The 27,114-nt window shown below is 45.5% G+C and overlaps 1 protein-coding gene across 1 annotated transcript in view; it reads left to right on the forward strand.

Moving 5' to 3' along the window:
- LOC115074654 (IQ domain-containing protein H-like) overlaps positions 1 to 27,114 on the forward strand; it is a gene marked incomplete at its 5' end in the record, with an annotated part of 119,976 nt that overhangs the window by 79,875 nt on the left and 12,987 nt on the right. Inside the window, 3 exon segments of the mRNA XM_029574294.1 lie at positions 16,659 to 16,832; positions 22,793 to 22,918; positions 23,489 to 23,550. Coding sequence (XP_029430154.1) covers positions 16,659 to 16,832; positions 22,793 to 22,918; positions 23,489 to 23,550 — 362 coding nt within the window.

The raw sequence follows: 27,114 nt of genomic DNA on the forward strand, positions 1-27,114 counted from the left end.
CCATCTATCGGCGGGCTGCAGAACATGCGCAAGCACTGACGGACACACTACCAAGCCTGATATATTATAGCGCCATCTATCGGCGGGCTGCAGAACATGCGCAAGCACTGACGGACACACTACCAAGCCTGATATATTATAGCGCCATCTATCGGCGGGCTGCAGAACATGCGCAAGCACTGACGGACACACTACCAAGCCTGATATATTATAGCGCCATCTATCGGCGGGCTGCAGAACATGCGCAAGCACTGACGGACACACTACCAAGCCTGATATATTATAGCGCCGTCTATCAGCAGGCAGGGGAACATGCGCAAGCACTGACGGACACACTACCAAGCCTGATATATTATAGCGCCATCTATCAGCAGGCTGGGGAACATGCGCAAGCACTGACGGACACACTACCAAGCCTGATATATTATAGCGCCATCTATCGGTGGGCTGGGGAACATGCGCAAGCACTGACGGACACACTACCAAGCCCGATATATTATAGCGCCATCTATCGGTGGGCTGGAGAACATGCACGAGCACTGACGGACACACTACCAAGCCTGATATATTATAGCGCCATCTATCGGTGGGCTGGGGAACATGCGCGAGCACTGACAGGCGCACTACCAAGCCCGATATATTATAGCGCCATCTATCGGCGGGCTGGAGAACATGCGCGAGCACTGACTGACACACTACCAAGCCTGATATATTATAGCGCCATCTATCAGCAGGCTGGGGAACATGCGCAAGCACTGACGGACACACTACCAAGCCTGATATATTATAGCGCCATCTATCGGCGGGCTGCAGAACATGCGCGAGCACTGACGGACACACTACCAAGCCCGATATATTATAGCACCATCTATCGGCGGGCTGGGGAACATGCGCGAGCACTGACGGACACACTACCAAGCCTGATATATTATAGCGCCATCTATCGGTGGGCTGGGGAACATGCGCGAGCACTGACAGGCGCACTACCAAGCCCGATATATTATAGCGCCATCTATCAGCAGGCTGGAGAACATGCACGAGCACTGACGGACACACTACCAAGCCCTATATATTATAGCGCCATCTATCGGTGGGCTGGGGAACATGCGCGAGCACTGACGGACACACTACCAAGCCTGATATATTATAGCGCCATCTATCGGTGGGCTGGGGAACATGCGCGAGCACTGACAGGCGCACTACCAAGCCCGATATATTATAGCGCCATCTATCGGCGGGCTGGGGAACATGCGAGAGCACTGACGGACACACTACCAAGCCCGATATATTATAGCGCCATCTATCGGTGGGCTGGATAACATGCACGAGCACTGACGGACACACTACCAAGCCTGATATATTATAGCGCCATCTATCGGTGGGCTGGGGAACATGCGCGAGCACTGACAGGCGCACTACCAAGCCCGATATATTATAGCGCCATCTATCGGTGGGCTGGAGAACATGCACGAGCACTGACGGACACACTACCAAGCCTGATATATTATAGCGCCATCTATCGGTGGGCTGGGGAACATGCGCGAGCAGTGACAGGCGCACTACCAAGCCCGATATATTATAGCGCCATCTATCGGCGGGCTGGAGAACATGCGCGAGCACTGACTGACACACTACCAAGCCTGATATATTATAGCGCCATCTATCAGCAGGCTGGGGAACATGCGCAAGCACTGACGGACACACTACCAAGCCTGATATATTATAGCGCCATCTATCGGCGGGCTGCAGAACATGCGCGAGCACTGACGGACACACTACCAAGCCCGATATATTATAGCACCATCTATCGGCGGGCTGGGGAACATGCGCGAGCACTGACGGACACACTACCAAGCCTGATATATTATAGCGCCATCTATCGGTGGGCTGGGGAACATGCGCGAGCACTGACAGGCGCACTACCAAGCCCGATATATTATAGCGCCATCTATCGGTGGGCTGGAGAACATGCACGAGCACTGACGGACACACTACCAAGCCTGATATATTATAGCGCCATCTATCGGTGGGCTGGAGAACATGCACGAGCACTGACGGACACACTACCAAGCCTGATATATTATAGCGCCATCTATCGGTGGGCTGGGGAACATGCGCGAGCACTGACAGGCGCACTACCAAGCCCGATATATTATAGCGCCATCTATCGGCGGGCTGGGGAACATGCGAGAGCACTGACGGACACACTACCAAGCCCGATATATTATAGCGCCATCTATCGGTGGGCTGGAGAACATGCACGAGCACTGACGGACACACTACCAAGCCTGATATATTATAGCGCCATCTATCGGTGGGCTGGGGAACATGCGCGAGCACTGACAGGCGCACTACCAAGCCCGATATATTATAGCGCCATCTATCGGCGGGCTGGGGAACATGCGAGAGCACTGACGGACACACTACCAAGCCCGATATATTATAGCACCATCTATTGGCGGGCTGGGGAACATGCGAGAGCACTGACGGACACACTACCAAGCCCGATATATTATAGCACCATCTATCGGCGGGCTGGGGAACATGCGCAAGCACTGACGGACACACTACCAAGCCTGATATATTATAGCGCCATCTATCGGCGGGCTGGGGAACATGCGCAAGCACTGACGGACACACTACCAAGCCCGATATACTATAGCGCCATCTATCGGCGGGCTGGGGAACATGCGCGAGCACTGACGGACACACTACCAAGCCTGATATATTATAGCGCCATCTATCGGCGGGCTGGGGAACATGCGCAAGCACTGACGGACACACTACCAAGCCCTATATATTATAGCGCCATCTATCGGCGGGCTGGGGAACATGCGCAAGCACTGACGGACACACTACCAAGCCTGATATGTTATAGCGCCATCTATCGGCGGGCTGGGGAACATGCGCGAGCACTGACGGACACACTACCAAGCCTGATATATTATAGCGCCATCTATCGGCGGGCTGGGGAACATGCACAAGCACTGACAGACACACTACCAAGCCCGATATATTATAGCACCATCTATCGGCGGGCTGGGGAACATGCGCAAGCACTGACGGACACACTACCAAGCCCGATATATTATAGCGCCATCTATCAGCAGGCTGGGGAACATGCACAAGCACTGACAGACACACTACCAAGCCCGATATATTATAGCGCCATCTATCGGCGGGCTGGGGAACATGCGCAAGCACTGACGGACACACTACCAAGCCCAATATATTATAGCGCCATCTATCCGCGGGCTGGGGAACATGCGCGAGCACTGACGGACACACTACCAAGCCTGATATATTATAGCGCCATCTATCGGCGGGCTGGGGAACATGCGCAAGCACTGACGGACACACTACCAAGCCCGATATACTATAGCGCCATCTATCGGCGGGCTGGGGAACATGCGCAAGCACTGACGGACACACTACCAAGCCTGATATATTATAGCGCCATCTATCGGCGGGCTGGGGAACATGCGCAAGCACTGACGGAAACACTACCAAGCCCGATATACTATAGCGCCATCTATCGGCGGGCTGGGGAACATGCGCGAGCACTGACGGACACACTACCAAGCCCGATATATTATGGATTCTGCCAATGACAGTCCAACCAACGCAGCCTGAAACATTTTCATCAAAATGCCTTGCATTTATGGAAGAAAATACAGACGAGTTTTCCAGAGGGGAAAGATTTCCATAACTGACTAATGCCTTTGGTAGGCCAGCATGCTCCTCTCACTCTCCACCCATAGATCCAGACTCAGATGAAACATTAAATGGAGTTAATAGCACATCCCTTAGCTTTCTTTTTCTATTTAGTATCAAGAATAATTTCCATAAGAATGATTTTCTTCTCGCCTATCATATGAAAGGGGAAGTGTTTGTATGAAGTTCCTTGGGGAGCAAAAGAGAGGACGAGTAGGAGTAAGATTATGTGGCAGGGGGCCACCGAGACCATGGGGCCTGTTCTCCCTTTCCTGCGTGTGCGCTGACTTCACCACTCTTAAAGGGCCAGTGATGGGAAGACCTCAGAGGTGCACCCTGATGACATCATCTCAGCCCTAAGGGCCAAGGCAAAGACCCCCTCCAACGCCTCGGTATTAGGTTGTGCAGTCTTCATTCCTGGTTTCTGTTACCTGCTGGATTCCTGAGTTCCTGTGTCTTGATCCCAGTTCCATTGACAGTCTGGTTTGTCTTGAGTTCTTGTCTTCCTGGTCAGTCTTCCTCATCTATCTTCGGTGTCCCTCCTTGCTCTTGCGGTTCCTTGTCCTTCTCTTCGTTCCTTGTCTCTTTGGATTGGACTTCTGGCTTGACCTCAAATTGGACCTTAACGCTGCTTGACCTCTGCCTGCCACTGACCACTGCCTGTTTACTGTTATTGACTGAACTCTGCCTGGCCCGACCTCTGCCTGAACCTCGACCTTGAGAGAACTCTGCCCACGTTGACCAGAGCCTGAACCTGACTCTGATTGCTTGCCACTTGCTCTGACTGCTGCTTGACCGACTCCGCTTTCCTTACTGTGCTGGCCCACAACATTTTCACCCCCCACAGAGGCCAGTGCCTAAGTCCGGCCGGCCCTGGCACCTGAGGGCTCAACCTAAAGGGAACAAAATCTGGTATTGGTGAAGGTCCAACTCTACCTGCTGACGGCTCCCCCTTAAGAACATAAGAACATGCCATACTGGGTCAGACCAAGGGTCCATCAAGCCCAGCATCCTGTTTCCAACAGTGGCCAATCCAGGTCACAAGTACCTGGCAATTACCCCAAAACTAAGTCTATTCCATGTTACCGATGCTAGTAATAGCAGTGGCTATTTTCTAAGTCAGCTTAATTAACAGCAGGTAATGGACTTCTCCTCCAAGAACTTATCCAATCCTGTTTTAAACCCAGCTACACTAACTGCACTAACCACATCCTCTGGCAACAAATTCCAGAGTTTAATTGTGCGTTGAGTAAAAAAGAACTTTCTCCGATTAGTTTTAAATGTGCCCCATGCTAACTTCATGGAGTGCCCCCTACTCTTTCTATTATCTGAAAGAGTAAATAACCGATTCACATCTACCCGTTCTAGACCTCTCATGATTTTAAACACCTCTATCACATCCCCCCTCAGCCGTCTCTTCTCCAAGCTGAAGAGTCCTAACCTCTTTAGTCTTTCCTCATAGGGGAGTTGTTCCATTCCCCTTATCATTTTGGTTGCCCTTCTCTGTACCTTCTCCATCGCAACTATATCTTTTTTGAGATGCGGCGACCAGAATTGTACACAGTATTCAAGGTGCGGTCTCACCATGGAGCGATATAGAGGCATTATGACATTTTCCGTTTTATTCACCATTCCCTTTCTAATAATTCCCAACATACTGTTTGCTTTTTTGACTGCTGCAGCACACTGAGCTGACGATTTCAGTGTGTTATCCACTATGATGCCTAGATCTTTCTTGGGTGGTAGTTCCTAATATGGAACCTAACATTTTGTAACTACAGCAAGGGTTATTTTTCCCTATGTGCATCATTTTGCACTTATCCACATTAAATTTCATCTGCCATTTGGATGCCCAATTTTCCAGTCTCACAATCTGCTTGTGATTTAACTACGCTGAACAATTTTGTATCATCTGCAAATTTGATTATCTCACTCGTCGTATTTCTTTCTAGGTCATTTATAAATATATTGAAAAGTACAGATCCCAATACAGATCCCTGAGGCACTCCACTGCCCACTCCCTTCCACTGAGAAAATTGTCCATTTAATCCTACTGTCTGTTTCCTGTCTTTTAGCCAGTTTGTAATCCACAAAAGGACATCGCCTCCTATCCCGTGACTTTTTAGTTTTCTTAGAAGCCTCTCATGAGGGACTTTGTGAAACGCCTTCTGAAAATCCATATACACTACATCTATTGGTTCACCTTTATCCATATGTTTATTAACCCCTTAAAAAAAAATGAAGCAGATTTGTTAGGCAAGACTTCCCTTGGGTAAATCCATGTTGACTGTGTTCCATTAAACTATGTCTTTCTATATGCTCTACGATTTTGATCTTTAGAATAGTTTCCACAATTTTTCCTGGCACTGAAGTCAGGCTTTCTGGTTTATAGTTTCCAGGATCGCCCCTGGAGCCCTTTTTAAATATTGGGGTTACACTGTCTTCAGGTACAATAGATGATTTTAATGATAGGTCATACATTTTATCTAATAGATCAGAAATTTCATTTTTTAGTTCCTTCAGTACCCTAGGATGCATACCATCTGGTCCAGGTGATTTGCTACTCTTTAGTTTGTCAATCTTGCATTAAAGGCTTGCATTAAAGGCCTTCGGATGGTGAGGCAGTACACTGTCCATGTTCTCACCTGGGTGTCTGAGCTATGTTGGAATGAAGAAGCAGAGAAAGCTGTTTTCTGGCAGGGCTTATCTGATAACATAGCAGAGTTGCTGGCCGGCCATGAGACTCCTGCTCACCTAGATAACCTTATTTCGCTTTGCCTAAAGGTAGCTATCCAAGAGCAGGCCACTCAAGTTCCAGAAGTCCATGCTGGCCCTGGGTTAGTTCTTGCCACAGCTTTTTACTGAGGTGAACCTAGGCAGTTGGGTCAGTTTTAACTACAGGATGAGGATAATCACTGGTGGAGGTCACCAAATCTTTGCCTGTACTGTGCAGACCCAGGCCATTACATCTCTTCCTGTCCCAAGAAGTCAGGAAAAATTTCTGAGTATGGGATTGATGAGGGAGGCAACCCTGGACACCCTTCACTCCACTACACTGCAAAAGATTGTGCTATCAGTGTCCGTGATGTAAGTGTCATTATTAAACTTAATAATATATTTACACAGATATCTGAGTTGATAGGTTGCTCCCAGAGATTGGGTTTCCTGGCGTAATGCCAGGAACCCTTTTCTCCTCTTTTGTGTAACTTTTGCCAAATCAGGGAAGATCTGAACAAACTGGCCCATAAAATTTACCCCCATATGTTGGAAGTAATTCCTCGTAACCATGCCCAGTTCCTGTTCATAGACAAATGAAACTAACAAGGTCGCTTTCTCAAATATCTGTAGTTGTAGACTCCAATAGATCTGTTAATTCCCCAGGTCTAGTTGATGTATCCCAAATTATCACTTGGATGTGGAAGTGGTAGAAAATAAACCTTATTGAAAGATGGAATGTTATCCAGAGGAATGTGTAATATCTCAGTCAGATATCTCCGAAGAGTAATTCCTGGTTGTTCTCCTACTATCCTGGGAAAATTTAGAAGTCTTAAATTAAGACATCTTAAACGATTTTCCAACAGTTCTATTTTCTTGTTGAGAGCAATACAATCTTGAACCGTGGCTGTCTGAACTTTCTGTATTTCTTTAGCTTGACTCTCAAGATCTTGAATCTTATTTGTATGCTCCATTAGTTGAGAGTTATGATCTTGGGTCACTGTTTCCATTTTAGATGAAATCTGAGTAATCTGTGATGAGCAACTTTGTAAGGCCAAATTCTGATGGGCCATCAATTCCCAGAGGGAGTCCAGTGTAACCACAGCGGGTTTAGGTAGTGAAACCAACAAAGGTCGATTTTCCTGTAACGACACAGAAGCCATAGGTGCATTCACATTAGTCGTCTGAATTAAAACAGTCTTACCGCCCAAGAAGAACCTGACTTCAAAATGTCTACCGAGACTGAAAAAGGTTAACTTCATTGCCTTGATATTTCTCCTTGCGCCATTCTACTCACAGCCGCTCCCTCAGGAGCTTCCTCTGAGCTTTCCATACTCCGACTCTCTAACACAGACTCCGGCGGCAGGCTTGAGGAAATCGCTTGCAGAGTTCTTAGAGTTGGAGGGCTCAACGAAAATTCCCCAGATGAGACGGAGGCTCCCTTCCCGAACTCGTCAGCAGGGTCTTGCTCCTCTTGTTTCATGTAAATAGCAGTGCATTCGGGAATGGTACGTTGTCCTGAGGGGAGGGGGGTATAGAGGGAAATACCCTCACTTTCCCTTTTCGTTTAGGGGGCATAATAACGCGTTATCAAAGCAAAGTAGGAAATCTATCGGGACCTTCCGAACAGCACTACACACAAGTGGCCATTTTGACTCCTCCCGGGCAAAAATGGTCCAGATTATTTTAAAAGTATTATTTTAATTAAAAAGCAATACTTTTCTAATTTTATCTTACATGCCAACAATAATCCTAGAACATTGTTTAATACTATTAAGGGCCTGCTTAGGAGAAAAACAAATGATCACAATTTATGATGATCTTCCAAATTGTGAGCAATTTGTGGTTTGTTTTTTTTCAGCAGAAGGTGATTAGTCTTCCCGAAGAATTTGATAACTTCATCCACACTTTCATGTAATGACTTAAGATTTTGAATGCGACCATATCAAATTCTGAATCTATGGCTTTTAGTTCTTTGGAGAAGATTGTTGAAGGGGAGGGTTTAACTTCTTTTGAGTTTGTTTCTTTATTTGAATTAAAATTGGTGTTGCATAAGCTAAGACCACGAATTGTTTATTGGATCCTTGACCTGCTAGACTGTTTGTTGATTTCCCTGATAAAATACTTGAAGGTTTGCTCCTTTTTATCAACCTTTCCTTGAATTCAAGTAAGGTACCTTCAATTTTGAAAAAGGCAGTTGTTACTCCTCTCCTAAAAAAGGAGAATTTAGATCTTAGAGAGTATGATAATTATAGGCCGGTATCAAATTTACCTTTTACAGTTAAAATTTTAGAAAAATTGGGATTTTCTCAACTTTCAGATTTTGTTGAGAATAATGTGTTAGAGGATGCTCAGGAAACATTGCAGTACGGAGACTTTGATTTCATTGGGCGAGAATCTTTTATCTAGTTTGGATAAGGGTGAATCATCCTTTTTGGTACTGGTTGATCTTTCTAGTGCTTCTGATCTTGTAGATCATTCTATTTTATTACATCAATTCGAACTTCTAGGGATCAGGGGTTAGGTTCTACATTGGCTCTCTAGTTTTCTTCAGGATAGGGAACAATGCGTGATCTTTCAAGGTAACCTCTCTTCTCATAATTTTTATTTAGGAGTTCCTCAAGGTTCTACTTTATCTTCATTGTTATTTAATATGTTTCTCATCCCATTGGGTAACTTGATTAGATCATTTGGTTTTATTCCGTTCATTTATGAGGTTGATATACAGATTTTGGCTCATTTTAGGAAATCATCTGAGAAGGTGATATGTAAATTAAATTCTTATCTATATCCCAGTTCTCAATGGTTTGTTGAAAATAAGTTGGTTCTTGATGCTGAGAAAACTGAGTTGTTGAAAATAGGGCCGGGGAATATCCCTGTTAGCCCTAGTTTGAACGGTTTAGAATTGGTTTCCAAAGATCAGGTAAGGTCTCTAGGGGTGATTTTGGACTCTGAATTTTCTTTGGAAAAAACATGTTTCACAAGTAGCAAAAAATACTTATTCTAGAATGAAATTATTGAAACATTTGAAACCATACTTGGAGCTGCCTGTAATCAAAGCAGTAGCCTATGACTTGGTTCTTTCATATCTCTATTAATGCAATGCAGTGTTTTGGGATTACAGGGGAAAGTGATTCGAAAATTACAACTCATTAAAAACACGACTGCTCAATTGGGTTTGGGACATTCTCGAAGAATTTCGGCCAGACCATTGTTGTTGGAACTGCATTGAATATTCATAGCAGATAGATGCAGGTTCAAGAATCTGGTGCTAGCATTTAAAATTCTAATTGGTTCTCCCTCATCAAGGGGATATTTGCAGTGGCATGTTGTTGTGACCGTAGCTGCCCGACGTCTTCACTCCGCTTTCTTTACCTCTGTGGCGACTCCCTCCAGGCCTGAAGGACGGCTGGCTGCCGCGGCGTCTCCCTGCTGTCTCTCTCCGGCGTCCCCAGGCCGGCTCGACGCTGCAGATCCACCATGTTGCCTGAAGCCTAGGGCGCGCATGCATGCGCGCTCCGATTGAAGTACTAGCAAGGGCGCAAACCTCAGGGGCGTTCCCCTGAGATGACGTCATCCGCTTCCGATATTTAAAGGTCTCTGATATCGCTACTAGTTGAGTTAACATGGGCTAAGGTTCAGATTGGGTTCCCTGCCTAAGCTACTCTGCCTCCTCGAACTTAACAGAGATACCCGCTCCTCGGGGGCCTCGCTCTCTCTCTTTGCCTTTCAGGTTACAGACGGGAACCTGTACTCGCTCCTCGAGGGCCCTCGTTCCTGACTATCTGCTGATTCTCTTCTGCCTGGAAGTCATCATTATCTACATCATTATGAGTTACCATCGCTCTCTCAGAGCTTTCCCTGGAACCGGGTAATCGCTCCTCGAGGGCCTATCCTTTCCAGCTCCTGAGCTCCCTGAGACCAATTTGTGAGTGTTGTCATCTAGTTCTGTTCATGAACTCTGCATACCCTGCCTACTCACTGTCTACAGTTTCTCAACAGCTCAGCCATCCAGAGATCACTGTTCCTGTATCTGAGGGACTTCAGCCCTACCGGGCACTTCAGCTCACTACTGCCACCTCTGGTGGTTTCAAGACCTGTTTAATAAAAGAACTAGTGTGTGTCTGTCTCCTAACTCTAAGCCTAGCGGGTGGTCCCTCTCGGGATCTTCCCTCGGGGGCGTGCTTATCTGCCACCGGCCCAAGGATCCACCCACAACTATCTCCAGCAGTCTATACAACAGATTGCTAAATCCGCCTATGGAATACATCAGATTGACACCCCTATCTGATTGCTCCTCCCACCAGCATAGCGGATCATGACACATGTAGCCAGAAGAAATTTACAATCTGTAGGAAAGTGTTATTTGGATTTTCCTCTCATAAAAAAAATGTATTCAGTCTCGATTGGGTGCAAGATCATTTTCAAATGTAATCCCGAATTTATGGATTAGTTTGCCTTTGGATGTGAGGAAAGAGTCAAATTTGGCAAGATTTTGGAAGAAATTGAAGACTTGATTTATGTTTGCAAATAATTAACTTTTGTTAATTGCTCATAAACAATTAACAGCTGTCTCTGATTGGTAGTAGGTGGAATTAGGCTTGTATAAGAAAAAGGGTGCGACTGGAAAATGTTGGAAATATTGTTTTATGTTTTTTATGTTTTATTTTAATTATGATTTATTATAATTTTATGTTAAATTGATTTTGTTGTACATCGCTTTGGGTGATAACTTTTATCTGGAAAGCCATTAATAAATGCTAATAAATAAATAGTCTGGAGCAAAGCCAGGACTACGGTCCAAGTGTCCTGCCTCTGGATTTCCTTCTTTCACTGTTCTGCTGGGGACGTTACTGAAGGAAATCATTGGCGAAGAAGTGCAGAGAATTAATTGCAAGAAGAGAAAGAAGAAAGCACTGTTAATCTGAAGGAGGACCAGCAAACAATTTTCAGATTTTTTTCAGACAGCAGTAAATATTGAAACTGACAATTTAGAGATTTAATGTCCGTGGTGGCAGTCGGTTATTAAGAGCTATTGGAATTGTGATGCATTTGCTCTTATGAAAAGGGCATTACTATGTGAATGGGATTCAGAAATTAGCTCCAGTTTGACTGGCCAACCCCTTAATCTCTTCCTAATTATGCCATTTACCATGCAGTGCTTGTACCAGCCTCTCACTGCTCCCTGCCTCAGAGGACAGCTTGACTCTAGGGCAGATAGATTATGAATGAGAGCAGATCTGGTCTGTTCTCAAGGCAAGTGGTTTTTTTTTTCTGAAATTGTTTAGACAGGGCTCAAAGTGACTGTGCGAGTTTCTGGTGTCCTTTGTGCGTCTGCTCTGTGGCTTCTTGCCCAGGATTTCCATTAATTAAAGAAAAAAAATGTATTTGGAATCAAAGCAAACTAACAAGAAATACTTTTGAAAATTGTAATACGTTTGTCCAGTTCTCTCATTAGGAAGGCAAGTTACAAAAGCCATTTCCCGGGATAAAATGGCTTTTGGAAAAAATGCGGGATTGTATTTTCCAAACAAACTGTTACCTGCACAAAAAGCAGGAGCAAACGTCTACGGGGGAAAAAACAGCAGAGGATTTTTATCCCCTTGGAGCCAGTGGGCGTAGGGCGAGGCAGAAACAACGTTCCCAAATTTGCAATTTTCAAAGAGGAAGTGTGTGCGTGTGCCCGAGGATGAAAGTAAATGTATTGGGGCACTTCAGAGAGAGGGACACCAACCCCAGTGTCCCTTGAATTGCCAAGGAAGTCTTTCTTTCACCAGAGGATGATTTATCCTCCGCCTCCTCGCTCCCATAAACACCATAAGGGCTCCTGTGGCTGCCCCAGGCAGCAGAGAGCCCCCAAACCCCAGCCAGCTACTCAGTCAACTCCAGGACCAGGGTTTTGACTGGGTCCAGGATGATGGAACCTCCAGTCGGGGGCATTCTTTGTGAACCAGAGGCCCAGTGTAACCTCTGACCAGTGGGTTCTGTCCATCATCCACTAAGGGTACCAATTGGGTGCCCCACCAAATTGCCCTCCATGCCCTCATTGGGCATCAGGAAGCACTACAAGTGGAGCTCTCCTCCCGCTTAACGGCCAGAGCAGTCGAACTTGTATCACAAGGGCAAAGAAGGTGGGGATTCTACTCCAGGTACTTCCTGATTCCAAAGAGAACAGGAAGACTCCGTCCCTTCCTAAACCTAAGGGCCTTGAACAGGTTTCTAAAAAGAGAAAAGTTCAAGATGGTTTCCCTGGGCATCTTGTTCCCCCTTTTGCAAAACGGGGACTGGCTATGCTCCCTTGACCTAAAGGATGCAAACACTCATACCAAGATCTTCCCAGGTCAAAGGAAGTATCTCCAATTTGTGATGGGAAAACAGCACTTCCAGTACCAAGTGTTGCCCCATGGGTCTTTACAAAATGCCTGGCCATGGTGGCAGTGCACCTCCGCAGACTGGGAGGCATGTCTTCCCGTATCTGGATGATTGACTGATCAAGAACACGTCACAGGCCAGGGCCATCAGGTCCATGCACTTGACCATTCGGGTGTTGGAGTCACTAGGGTTCGTTCTCAACTACCCAAAGTCCCATCTCAATTGGACTTTAATTTCTCTGTTAGAATTGCTTAAAAAACTTTGATGAATTAAAAGTTCCTATGAGTACTGATCCACCAATCACTAAGGTTTTTATTTGCTAACAGGACAGGCTGGAGTACCTGTTAGTACTTCCCCTCCTAAACCTAATATCAGCCTGACACAGTACAGTGCGCTCTGGCGGAGCACACTATTAATCAGCGTTTGGACGAGCGTGTTCGACGTGCCAGCTTTACCCCTTATTTAGTAAGGGGTAATAGCGTGTCAAACACGCGCGTCCAACTCCCCCAAAACTAATAGCGCCCGCAACAGGCAAATGCATGTTGATGGCCCTATTAGGTATTCCCACATGATACAGTAAGTAAAATGTGCAGCCAAGCCGCACATTTTACTTTCAGAAATTAGCACCTACCCAAAGGTAGGCGTTAATTTCTCTTGGCACCAGGAAAGTGCACAGAAAAGCAGTAAAAACTGCTTTTCTGTACACCCTCCGACTTAATATCATGGCGATATTAAGTCGGAGGTCCCAAAAGTTAAAAATAATCAAAAATTTTAAAAAAAAAATTTTAAATCGTCCCGCAGCTCATGGGTTGAAAACCGGACGCTCAATTTTGCCGGCGTCCGGTTTCCGAACGCCCAAGCGCCCCTTTTTACTGCGGGCCCTAATTTGAATAAGTTTTTTTTCTGAATCGCGCACACAGGAGAGTGGCCTGTGTGCGCGCCGGGAGAACGGGCGCTTGCCCGCTCTCCCGCGATTTTTACTTTATCGGCCTGTATGTTAGAGAACTTAACTACTCAAACAGAATTTCATGGCACTGTTTGAGAATCCTTTCTGGAGATGGTTTTCAAGGGTGATGATTCAGATGAACTGAACCAAATTACAGTGAACCTGGAAGATGTGGTAGACCAGACTGACAAACTGAAGAGTAGTAAATCACCTGGACCGGATGGCATACACCCCAGGGCTCTGAAAGAACTAAAAAAAAAAAGAAATTTCAGACCTATTTCAATTAATTTGAAACCTATCATTAAATCATCTGTTGTACCTGAAGATTAGAAGATGGCCAATGTTATCCTGATATTTAAAAAGGGCTTCAGGGGTGATCCGGGAAACTATAGACCAGTGCTGACTTCCGTGCTGAGAAAAATCGTGGAAATTGTTATAAATATATGACATTTGTAACTGAGGATTCATCTAGAGGCTTTATCTCTCTTTTTATAAATAATAAAATCGTAGAGCATATAGAAAGACATGGTTTAATGGGACACAGTCAACATGGATAAAGGTGAACCGGTAGATATAGTATACTTGGATTTTCAGAAGGCGTTTGACAAAGTTCCTCATGAGAGGCTTCTAGGAAAAGTAAAAAGTCATGGGATAGGTGGCGATGTCCTTTCGTGGATTGCAAACTGGCTAAAAGACAGGAAACAGAGAAGGATTAAATGGACAATTTTCTCAGTGGAAGGGAGTGGACAGTGGAGTGCCTCAGGGATCTGTATTGGGACCCTTACTGTTCAATATATTTATAAATGATCTGGAAAGAAATACGACGAGTGAGATAATCAAATTTGCAGATGACACAAAATTGTTCAGAGTAGTTAAATCACAAGCAGATTGTGATAAATTGCAGGAAGACCTTGTGAGACTGGAAAATTGGGCATCCAAATGGCAGATGAAATTTAATGTGGATAAGTGCAAGGTGATGCATATAGGGAAAAATAACCCATGCTATAATTACACGATGTTGGGTTCCATATTAGGTGCTACAACCCAAGAAAGAGATCTAGGCGTCATAGTGGATAACACATTGAAATCGTCGGTTCAGTGTGCTGCGGCAGTCAAAAAAGCAAACAGAATGTTAGGAATTATTAGGAAGGGAATGGTGAATAAAACGGAAAATGTCATAATGCCTCTGTATCGCTCCATGGTGAGACCACACCTTGAATACTGTGTACAATTCTGGTAATTGGATTTAAAAAAGGTTTGGATAAGTTCCTAGAGGAAAAATCCATAAACTGCTATTAATTAATAAGTAATAGTGGCTTGAGATCTATTTAATGTTTGGGTACTTGCCAGGTTCATATGGCCTGGATTGGCCACTGTTGGGACACAGGATGCTGGGCTTGATGGACCCTTGGTGTGACCCAGTGTGGCAGATCTTATGTTCTTATGTTTGTTCCTTTTGCTTTGGAACCTGATCATATTTGGACTATGAAAATGTTCTTCTGTGCAACCAAGTCCCTTTTTGGCCAGCAGTTGGCTCTGTTTCCTAATGTTGCTAAGGCAACTCAATAATGAAAAGCAGTGAGCATTTGACCTTGGTGTTTTGTCTTTGCTTCAGCTCCCTTGTAAATGAATAGTTAAATTAGGTGTTAATAGATACTGGTTCTTTGAACCAGAACAATTAGAGCGTTGCCTTCAAAACTGTGAAGTACCTGTGGCTCTTCCTCCTTAACCAAGCTGCCCAATTGTGTACATTTATTGCAAATTATTAGATTGTTTTCTTGTGTCATATTTCTTTCTATAATTCTTTTAAGATTCTCCCCTCTCTTGAGCCTTTATCGGGATATTTGCTTTTCGTTTTTCACAGAAATGGTTTTCTTTTTGTATGTTTTCCTCGTTATTTCATATCCTGTGCAATGTGATGGCAAGGTTTCTGACTTGGAATTTTAAGATATGAAAATAAAGAGTTAAAAATAAATAACAAAATAAATGTGCTCAGGCTTCCCAGCCACCCACTGGCCGGAGCCCGTCTTGAAATCCCTGCACAGGCCTCACGGGGTTCCCATCCCAAAGACTACGGACAGTATGAATCGGCGCTGGAACCCAGGAAGTGGCCATCGTAGAGTCAGTGCTGTTAGGACTAGTTTGCACATTTTTTCCTTTTTATTTTAAATCACTTGGCAACGTGTGCAAAACTGTCCTGCCAGTAAGGCTCTCTAGGAGCCACTCTCGAGAGATTTGAGGCAGCAGAGCCAGTGGGGTTGATCTCTTTCCTCTAACTGTGAGCATGCCAAGGATGATTGACGTTGCCGTAATAAAAGATCCTTCCCCGCTTTTTTCTGCATGGGTGCCATTAATGTACATTATGGTTCTGATGAAGACATCAGCAGCCAGCTTTTATCACACCGTGCAAGGTCTCCCATGCACATTAGTAACAAAATGAACTCAATGTGACAAAAAAAGCACTACATCTGTCGGGTGTTTGGAAAATTGTATTCCTTTTCTTTTCCTCTCTGTGATCAATCTGAGCTCTGAAACAACCTGCTTATAGGGATTAAGTCTGAGGAGGATCTACTCTGTTTTAGAAAGCTTAAAACACATTTGCTTACTCTCACTTTTATGGACCTATGCCTTTAATGATATTTATTTGCTTTACTACATTGTATTGTTTGTACATTTTTTATGTTTTCTTTTGTTTTACTCTTTTGTTTGATGGCTATTTGTAGACTTGTGCATGTCGATTGTAATCTGCCGAGATAAAGAAATGTTACTGGGGGTCTGTGAGACTTTGCTATGAGGATCTCAAGTTGCTTTTCGTAAATTACCAGCGCTTAGAAAGAGTCCCACTAGTGTTCAAACAGAAAGGGCTGCTCTTGCCTGTGTTTCACCTTCTCCTTTCCTGTGTTCTGCTTAGGTGTGGGCTACGGACCTCGACCTTTTCTACAGTGACCAGTTAGCCCTGACTCAGGTCCTCTTATACATGACGCAAGGAGAGCTGAACTGCAGTTCCAGCCGCTTTGAGGTGGCACCTGCCGCCAGCACGGTAAAGCAGTGGCGGCGACAATACCGCCAAGAGCTGGAAGAAGCAGTAAGTATTTGTCTGTGCTACTGAGAGAGCTGCTTCCTATCCGGGTCTTATCAGGGAACGCCTTCTCCTCTCTTCCTTGAAAGCGGGAAGGGATTTGCCAGTTTGTGTACATAAGAGACAGTCCCTGTCTAATCAAGATAAACATACAGGACAAAGGAGACTTTGAGAATGTCATTTATTAAGAAAATGCCCATGGCTTTTTGTAATTACATCTGTGCAGCATTGCAGGCTGTTGGATCTAATATTGAGGTTATGCATGGTAGTAGTTCAGTTTGTTGTCATGTTATTGATGTGATTTTTATATGTGTTAGTTTGTACCCCACCTTGAACTGTGGATTAGTGCGGGTTATAAATATTTTTAAATAAATACGTAATAAGGTTAAAACCAACAAGGGTATAATTAGGAGAAGCAGGGCTTTGAATAAGGCCACAGAGGGAGCAGGATGCACCAGGTCAGGAAGCCTATTCCCAGCACATGATGCAGCCACGTGCAAAGCAAGGAGTCGGGAGTTGGCAGTGGAGGAGAAACAGTGCAAGGGTCTGCAGCTGCCCTTGTCAGCATCACCTGATCTCTCTCTCTCACACCTCCACAGCAACCCAAGCACTGCCGCCAATCACACCATCCTGACATGTCCCCCATCGCACCTCACCCGCATCTCCTCCCATTTCCGCTGCATTCAAACATGCCAGCCTGACCTCTGCCCAGTCCATCTAATCCTCCTGCCGGCTCTGAGAGGAGAAGGGAATAGATAGGAGGGACTTGCCTGTTAAGCGGAGTTCACGTTGGAGGGGTGGAGGGAGAGATAAGAGAGGAGCTGCAGAATGAAAGCTCCTCTAGGTCAGTAAGAGAAGCTTCAACCATATGGGGAAATGAATAGGGAGTCAATGTAGAGACTTGAGAAGAGGGGCTTATATGGATGGAACAACATTTGGCTAAATGTTGGATAGAATTGTCACGGTTTTGCCTGCTGTGCAGCCTTACCGTGCCCTGGTTCTACCAGCTATGATGCCTGCCCACCAGCAGAGGCCTCTGGCAAGCTCTACTCCCAGCTATCCAAGCCACCTCCTCACTGACCACCTGGCTCAGCAGTTCCTGCACTAGTTAAGCCAGCCTGTCAAGTCCATTGATTCCTCTTCATTGAGTCACCTTGGCTCTTGACTTTTGTATCACCTTGTTCTTACTTTCCTGTCTTGAATTGTGGCCTAACCAGGCTTTCTGCCTTGCCCCGTGGCCTCTCTTGGCCTCCTGTCTCACTCTGTGTCCTCCTAGGCCTCCTTGCCTTGCTCCCTGGGCCTCTCAGCCTTGCTCTATGGCCTCCGGACGTGCTAGTTTTTCTTAGCCAGCCTTGTGCCCCTGGTGGCGTCCTTATTTATTGCTGCGTCTCCTTGTCTAGTCTAGTCCTGTCCAGTTTCTTATTTGTTTCCCAGTCCTTGGTTCAGCTTGAATTCTGTATCTAAGCCCCAGTCTGAGCCTGTGTCCAATCCCCAGTCTCAGGCTGTATCCAGTCCCCAGTCTGAGCTTATACTCAACCTTGTCTGTATCAAGCTCCTGCCAAGCCCCAGCACTAGCCCACTTCTAGCCAAGACCAGCCATGATGTTCGCCAGAAGAGAAGCCCTACCGGCCCCCATAACTCAAGGGCTCAACCTGCAGGAGAGGGGGTTGGCTAGGCAGAAGGCCATCGTGCAGTCCTGTACTGCTCCTGTGGGGGTGCATCCTGACTCCAGCCTGGCACCCCATGACAAGAGTGTAGAGGAGAGATGGTTCTCACTGGGAGACCTGTGAGGAGAAGGGGATGAGAGAGTGGATAAAGGTTCTGGTAGCGTTTTCAGAAAGGAAGGGATGGATTTTGTTAGTGTTATAGAGAAAGAAATGGACACATTTTACAGTGTTTTGGATGTGTGTAGAGAAGAAGAGGGAGTAGTCAATTATGAGCCCAAGATGACTGGCTTAGGGGACTGGGAGGATGAAACTGTTATCCACAGAAATAGAGAAAGGGAAAGAAGGGAGCTGGGAGAATTGCTTTGGTTCAATTTTTTGAGATGTGTGGGTGTTAATCATTGAGAATTTGGGGCTGATTGTAATCCAGAAAGCGATCTTCAGTGCACTATTGAAGTAATCGCAGATCAGAAAAGCTGGTTTGGCTCAGGAGCACAGTAGGAAATGCCAATAATTGCCCTGATCCTATGCAACCATGTACCAGATGTAGAAATATCATTTTAATATCAACTCGTCCCACTTCTTCTCACTTTAATTAGAAATTTAAAACAATCCCAATTGCATTAATAAAAACATGTTAAAAGTGATTAAATATCCATGGCACTTCATTCACTGCAGAGTGATATAATGAGGTAGAAATTATATTAATGCCTTTGCCTGCAGCATGCTCTGTGTGGTTTCTCCTGACTCATCCACAATCCAAAGACGGAGAAAGCTTCTCGCTGAGAGATGGACGTCGGAGGACAGCATGCACTATGGAAAGGATTCCCTGTAAGCAAAAGAGCAAAGCTCAGACCCTACGGATGTGTAAAGCAGTATTTAGGACCCGGCAACGTTGTGTTCATTCTTTAGATGGAAATTGGATTCCAGGAATAGTAGGAAAGAGCAGGGCTGGCCTGGCGCCTCCTGGGTCCAGTTCCCAGACTGGGGCTTCTGCAGCCCTGTTTGGCGAGGGGGAAGGAGTCGTCATTAGTGGTATCATCTGTTGACTAGATTTAGGGATCTGCAAGGAGCTCTAGTGCAATGGGAGGGTAGGGGTTGGGGGGGGGGGTCTATTAAAACAGGGGAAAGGTCCCTGGGTGGCTGTGAATGGCAGACCCCAGCCCTGCTTTCTTCCTTTTCTTGGGCTGAGGAGACAGGGAGCCTTGCTTCATCAGAATTGTCTTCAACAAGAGAAAAGAGAGGAACGGGATTCCAGGAGAGGAGGGTCTGCAATATTCACTGGGTGGTATAACCTCTGCTAATCCTTTAGGAGTTGCTGAGGTTCAGCTCTAACTCTCCCAGGTTCCCATCCATGATCTCTCCCCCTGGCTAAGGGTTGCTTTGGGGCCCCTCCTTTTGTCCTCTCACTTGTAGCCAGGTGGGTCGCCCTTCTTGGCCACCGCTTGTGAGGGTCCTGGCTGTCTTCTTTTCTTTTTGCAGTATTTCAGCCTGCTTGACTATTCCAGCTCTACCTTCACTCCCCTGCCGCTACAGATCCTCTCTGCTTATTCTGAGCTTTCTTGAATTCCAAACTTGTCTTTCTCTCCACTGCCTCCCCTGGGAAGAGGTTTCTTCCAACTGTTGAGACTATCACGCCAATATAAAGTCAGAAGGCCATCAGCAATAACCCATCTGCCAGCTTCCCTTAAGATGGAAGGAGCCCATCTTTCTGGCTCGGAGCACTTCGCCTTACTGAGAGTAAGTCATCCCTTGCCCCTGCATCTCAGAGATCTAACAGCACAAACGTCCCTTCGGTGATCCAAGACGGCACCAGATCCTGCTGAGGGAAAGCCTTCCATGGTGGCCAACTCCTCAGGCCCCAGGATCTGCTCCTTCCAACCCAGACCTCCTCCTTGGGAAGAACACATTTGCCGGCTACCGCTGGTGCTGTAATTATATCCCGAGAATCGCTCATTATATTTGGAATACATTATCTGCTAGATAGATGAGACTAAACACGCAGGCCATCAATAATTCATAGTGCAGCTCATTATACATGTGTGTGCACGCTTCATGGCTCAGATAAGCACCTCATCAGCCCGACGCCAACTCTTAAACAATACTAGCACTCTGCTGAAGCTCCACTCCCCTTTACGCTTGTTAAACTGCAACTTGGACTATTTTATCAAACATTCATTTATTTGCGCTTTCCCACTTTCCACAAGTGCCTGTGCGCCTACGCTGTTGTTGTTGCTAAGTTAATGATTTGAGCAATGCTTGTTGTTAATTCTCTGAATATTATAAACATGATTAATTTTCAGTCAGAGATTTATTATGTAAGGATTTCAACTATGTCAACTTGCATGAATCAGTGTCAGGCTGGAGTGTAATGGATGAAAGGGACTTTCTGGGACACGCTGTTCACTTTCTCTCCTGGAGTCTGAACAAGCCACAGCTTCCGAAAACAACAGAGAAGTGACGAATTTAAAAGGCAGCAGCCCTGCCTCTGGACATCCCTGCACTCACACGTGACCTCACATGTACTGAGATCTGATTAGTCCATGCAGTGTGTGACCTCATGCGCAGAATGGACCAATCAGATCTTTATCTGCCATCACTCTTGCTTTCTAAGGTTTATTCTAGCAGTTTTGATTAATGTCAGGGATATACGTTATGGGGGCAATTTTCAAATCCATTTACCCAGGCAGCTTGCCTGACTGAAAATTCTGCTCCTTCCCCTCACTAAGAGTAAGCACTGGCTTACAAAATGCACGTATTTTTAGTGGAGTTAAAAACAGGCAACCCCCAGTGGCGTAAAGTTTTTCCCGTGTACACCCGGAGTTTCACCCCTGCCTGCAGAACTAGCAGGTGCAGAGCACAGGTGACATTTCTACGCACAGAGAGAAAGTGTCCAGGTAAGGTCCATGCATACAAAAAGGCCCACAGAGCTTGCAGTTAAGAAAAATTGCTCCTGAAATACATCCAGCATTTGCAAATCCGGATTTCCAATCCTAATATCTCCATAAGAAGAAAATGGAATTGCTCTTTGTTGTGTGTAGAGGACAATGTCAGGACCTGCAGCATGAGAGATGAGGCAGCACTTACTGGTGGGATTCTGGCTGCACCTCTGAGGCCCAGGCTCTTACTGTGAGGAAGGCTCCTGGGGCTGTAACCCGTTAAAGGCCGGTTTCATGTCTGTCGGAAGCCAGCACTGACGGCCTGTGCTGAAGAGGGCTGACAGGTTTAAAGTGAGCTCAGCTGGCCTGCAGGCCACTCCACATTAATGTCTCTGTGATACGTCTGCAGACTGAGCTGAGGGCTGAAGCAGTGCTGGGAAGGAATCTGTGCCCTTTACGCTTCCTTCTTCCCCAGCAATATTTATTTGCCCCTCTGTACTGAGACAATGATTCCTTCTCTCATGGTGGGATTGCTGCTAGAGAATTCCAGCTCCTACAAACGCTATCTCTGCACATGTCTGACACGTGGCAGGTCCACGGGCTTCTCTTCCAAACAATCACATTGAGGAGACCTCTATACAAAGGTTCTTTGTGATTTTTGTTCCAATTCTGGTTTCCCTGCATCTGAGTGGGCCCTATTAGAGGGGCTCCACAGGAGACCCCCAAGCTCCTGAGAGGGAGAGAATATGTTCCAGGTATGTCCCAGCATAAAGAGTAGAAAGCATAGAGACAAAACGCTGGAGAGTATAAAGCAGGCAGGGTTACTCGCATTAATCAGGAATCTGACTATTGCCCACAATGCCGCATAGAGACGAGGTATTCCTGGGAGCATGGTTAGGCAGCATTTTCAGATCTTTACATGTACTTTTCCAGCAAAAATCTGCCCATACGAAAAAGCAGCCCGAAGAAACTGTGTGCAGTTGCAAAGCAAAGGTGCCCCCTATGCTGCCCCCTGCCCAGAGAAGGGGGCTCCCAGCATTTCCTGATCGCAGCCTCCCAAGTTTCTCCCGCAGCCCCTGCACTGTGCTCCCTCGCTGGCTCGAGCCCCCTGCTCCATTTTCAGCATCTGTTGCTGGTCGCAAAACTTCCTGCACACAATTTAAGACTCTGTCCTGAAATTTTATGTGCAGGCCTTTTGTGTGTGTGTGTGTAAAATTGAAAGCTCTTCCTTCCCCTGCTCCCAGGAACGTCTCCTCTCCGGATATGTGGGCATGAACTTACCCGTATAGCACGCGAGCAGTTTCATAAGAGGCCTTTTCTGTAGGCAAAGAGTTATTTATTTATTTATAAACTTTTCTATACCGATATTAGTGACGAGATCATAATAAGATGTAATAAATGCTAATTCAATTGATGTTTTCAGCCCCCAAAGATAAGCAGCCGCTATGCAGTGATGAGCAGTCACCTCCAGCACACCAATCTCTCAATCATATACTACAGCGTCTTCTTCCAGATATGCAAGGCACATGGGATCGGATATGATGTTAAGGTAGGAACTCTTTCTACTGGCCATATGTGCCCTACTGATGGCCGAGGTAGGAACGGGGATATAGAAACGTCTCAGCAGGAAAAGACCGTGTGGCCCATTCGCATCTGGCCTGTATTTATCCCATGCCCTCTGCTGCACAGGTGGGCATTCTTGTCTCTCTCTCTCTCTCTCTGCTCCAAGCGGCCCTCTCTCCCATTTATTGCTGAACAACTGCGTCCCGTCCTGATGGGACACTTAGTACAAAGCAGTACTGGAGAGCCCTTTCCTCAGCCCTGGCCACCAGAGTCGGGTGCCACTGTGTGCCTACATATAATGTGAACCCCCAGCCAGTAATAGTTTGAATAAGCCACAACCTGACGTTCTTCTCCACTGCTCTCTAGCTTTGCCATAAAACTTACGCTGGGAGGGTAGGTGAATAGCTCAGGTGTGAGCTGGGACCTGTTGCTCTCCTGTAAGAAGTGAAGGCATTCCTGAGAGCCCGAATGTTAAGTAAGAGGCCCTGTCCTGTCACATTTACTGTGTAAGCTTTCCAGTAACAATTACAATAACTAATTTCTCTTGGCTTAACAGGAAAAACAAGGGACAATTTTTGTACTTCATGAAAACCACAGGAGACAGAACCTGGGAATGTTGTAAGTAGAGAGTACAGGGAAATTAAATAAGGCTTTACCATAAGTGAAAGTACACGACTGACAAATTAACTTCTAGGGAGAGGGAGGACAAGAAACTGAATGACTTTTTCTTTCGAGGAATATTAGAAAGAGAGAGCAACAAACTAGTTGTAGGTGAGTCTGTTTATTGGACTAACTTAATTCACTTGTGACGAGCTCCCTGCGTCCGGTCAGCCTACAGGTAAAGTGCAGGTCAGACTATGCCATCAGCATTCGTTTTCAGAGCGCCGAGGATTGGGGGAGCATTCAGACGAGTGAGAAAGCAGAGGGAGGAGACAAAACCAGAACTTGCAGCCCTGAATGTGTCGGGGATCCGGGCTGGCACAGTCTGCATGCGATATTTTGCAGGGAGCTTCTCTCTGAAGCCTGCATCTCGGTGTTTTTTTGCTTCAGATTAGGAGCAGCTGGAATATTTTTCTTTTTTATTGGCTCAGCAGTTTCCTCTAGTTCCTTTGGGCTCCCAGCTCAGTGACAGCCAATTACCCAAATTTAGGGTAGGGAGTGGGGGTTTAGGGTTAGAGAGGGGGGTAGGATCGGACAGGGACTGAGGAAAGAGTGATGGGTTGAGGGAGAGGGATGGGAAGAAGATAGGAGGACATGACTGGGTTTTTATTGGGTGGGTTTTTACTTTATTATTTTTATTTACGATTTATATTCTGCATTTTCAGGCTCTTCAAAGTGGATTACATTCATCAAATCGTGTTAGGGCTTCATTGTGTGATAAAAGTGGTCTAACGAGCGATCTTTATCCCGTCCCGCAGCTTTTTATGCAAATTATAGACTCCTATCGCATGCTGCAAAAATTTAACGCACTCTAATGCAGGATTTAACATCGGAAATAGCACCTTTTTTTGATGCGGTAGAGGGGGAAAAAGTTTTTATCGAGGGATAGCCACCATTATAACAGGTCGCGGCTGCTAATATCGTGGTCGTGAAAGCAAAGGCTTCTCTCGCAAACACCTACACAGCCTTGCTGGGCCAAATAAAATTCCTTTTCTTACCTGCCCTGTCTTCCAGAATATTCTATAGTAGGGGGATCCTGGCTGCTTCACTGGCCCAGAATTGGGGTTTGGGCGCACGTGTAGAGGCTTTCAGCCTATTTGATACCGAGTGCACATACACGCGCCTTTGTTATAATTTTTTATTACATGCGTGCATACATGTGCACATGGTATCAAAGAGGCGGAAAGTGCCCTTTTTGATATGTGGGGAGATTTTATGGATGGAAGGGGGGTATCGTGGATCTGTCCTGGGCTGCAGAGAGGTGAAATAGTAACTTTTCCATTTTTTTCTTTGGAGTGCATAAGACACACTGCACTCTGAAGGTTTGTGTATTTGGTTACTTTGGCATGAGACCCGGGTCGTGATGGGGAGAACAGTCCTGAGCGGAGGCCTCTGCTGGTAGGGAGGTGTCATCAGGTGAGGCTGCATAGCAGCTGAGATCGTAACATTTTCAACATTTGTACTTATATTTGTAAATAAAGGTTGCACATTAGGCAGATTTATGTTATTGTAATTCACTCGTGGCCAAAAGTATATGGCAAGAACTCAAGTTTAACTAACTAAATAAATTGGGCTACAGCATCATGACTACCCATGGCTTTTCTTCTATTTTTCTATATCTAATCCTAACTCAGCCTAGTCATTGCAGCAATGGGCAGCAGCCACAAAGCGCGGCTCCCTCCAGGACCCAGCTAACGTGAATGAGTCTGGCCACTAGATGTCACTGTTGGGCAATGGCTGAGAGTCCCACAGCCTCACCCACCTCAGGGGCTGTGAATTCTGCCTCTGCAGCATCCCCAGCTAGTCCAGGGAGCAGAGGCTTGGCATGGGGTATTTTTCATGGCAGCAGTGAGCCAGCCCCTGGGAATATTTCTCTGAAAGATTCAGCCTCCAGTAGTAGTCGCTATAGGTCTTTTATGATTTTTCTAGCTCTGCCTTGTAGTGATTCTAAGGGCAGTTTTGAAAGAGAGCAAGCTGGCTAAGTAAGAAGTTGGCCAACGAGATCCTGCATGAGGTAGTTTCGCTAGACCGCTGTGTGTAGCCGCTGTAAACACAGGGATTCCGGGAAGTGCAACGTGGCTCTATTTATACCGAGACTATTTCAGCGGACACACATAGCTTTCCCCCATCTAATCCCACCTGCAGGTGCTACCGTATCTCTTCATTCACTAAAGGGACCTGAACTTTGCCATTCCTGGCTCTGACGTTTTGACATCATGTGTGATGTCACAAGTGCAACACTGACTGGAGCTGCAAGAAATAAAATCATTCTTTAATTAACTCCTTTGGAAATACAATACAATGAAGAGTTTTGGGCCTCTTGTTAAATATGCCAGTGTAAAATAAAACCAATGTCTGTGCATCTTGAACAATCTCATTCTTAACCTTGGGCAGGACCATTTGCAAAACTTTTTATATGGATAAACACATTTCCTTACCTAAAACAGTATTTAGAAAATGACCCACCCCCTCTCCGTGTACTGAAAGGTGTGGCGAGTTTCACTTTGAAATGCCTGCATCTATTTCAAAGTGAAAAAAAGTTCCCCGCTGGCATGCAGCGCCTTTCCCTTTTAAAATGAACTTTCAGGAACTCATTTGTTCCTGTGCAGCTCCTTCAGAAGGCAAAAGCTCCAGACCCTGCATGAACCAAGTAGATATCAGTCTGTGTGGGATGTCTACTGTGCCACTCTTGCCAATATGGCTGCCCACAGAGGTGCCAAGTCAGGGGTAGGCGGCTCTTGTCTTCAAGTGCTGCACGATATCCATACTGTGAGATATAAACCTACTATTGTCTTAGGTGACTTCAACATTCACATGGATACAATCCCTATTTCTTCAACTTGCCAAACTCTCATTGATGCGCTATCTACGCTGCAGTTAAATCATTAATGCCCCTACGCACAAAGCTGGTCACATTTTAGACCTCATCTTCATCAACAAACATAATTGGTTATCTTATAATACAAATATAACTAATATCCCCTGGTCACACCACCACCTGATTCAAACCAATTTGACTTCCAAACTAAACCTCACAACATCTCAAAACATCCCTAAGATTGTGAATTACCGCCCTACCTTTAACACACAAACTCTCCAACAAAAACTACAATCCGAATTATCTAAAATTGATCTAGCCAACTCAGAAAATGCATAAACTCGTGGTTCAATATAACCAAATCTGTTACTGACAACATAAACCCTGTCATCTCAAAGACTATTAAAACCTCTCATCATCATAAACAATGGTACAATAACAACATCAGAACTGCTAAACATCAGCTCAGAAAAAGGAAAAGGCAAGGCGCAAGAACAAAACATCAGTCCTACTATCTATCTATCGAAACGCTCTAGCTCTCTACAAATCTCTTATTATCAACACAAAAAACAATTTTTTTCTATGAAAATTAATAATTTCCATCACAACCCAAGAATGTTATTTTCTATAGTACAAAAACTGCAAACAAACCTTTATCACCATGCACTAAAACTGGAAGCAATGAATTTGCAGACTTCTTTAAT

Source organism: Rhinatrema bivittatum, chromosome 13, assembly GCF_901001135.1.
Source record: "Rhinatrema bivittatum chromosome 13, aRhiBiv1.1, whole genome shotgun sequence".
Taxonomy (NCBI): Eukaryota; Metazoa; Chordata; class Amphibia; order Gymnophiona; family Rhinatrematidae; genus Rhinatrema; species Rhinatrema bivittatum.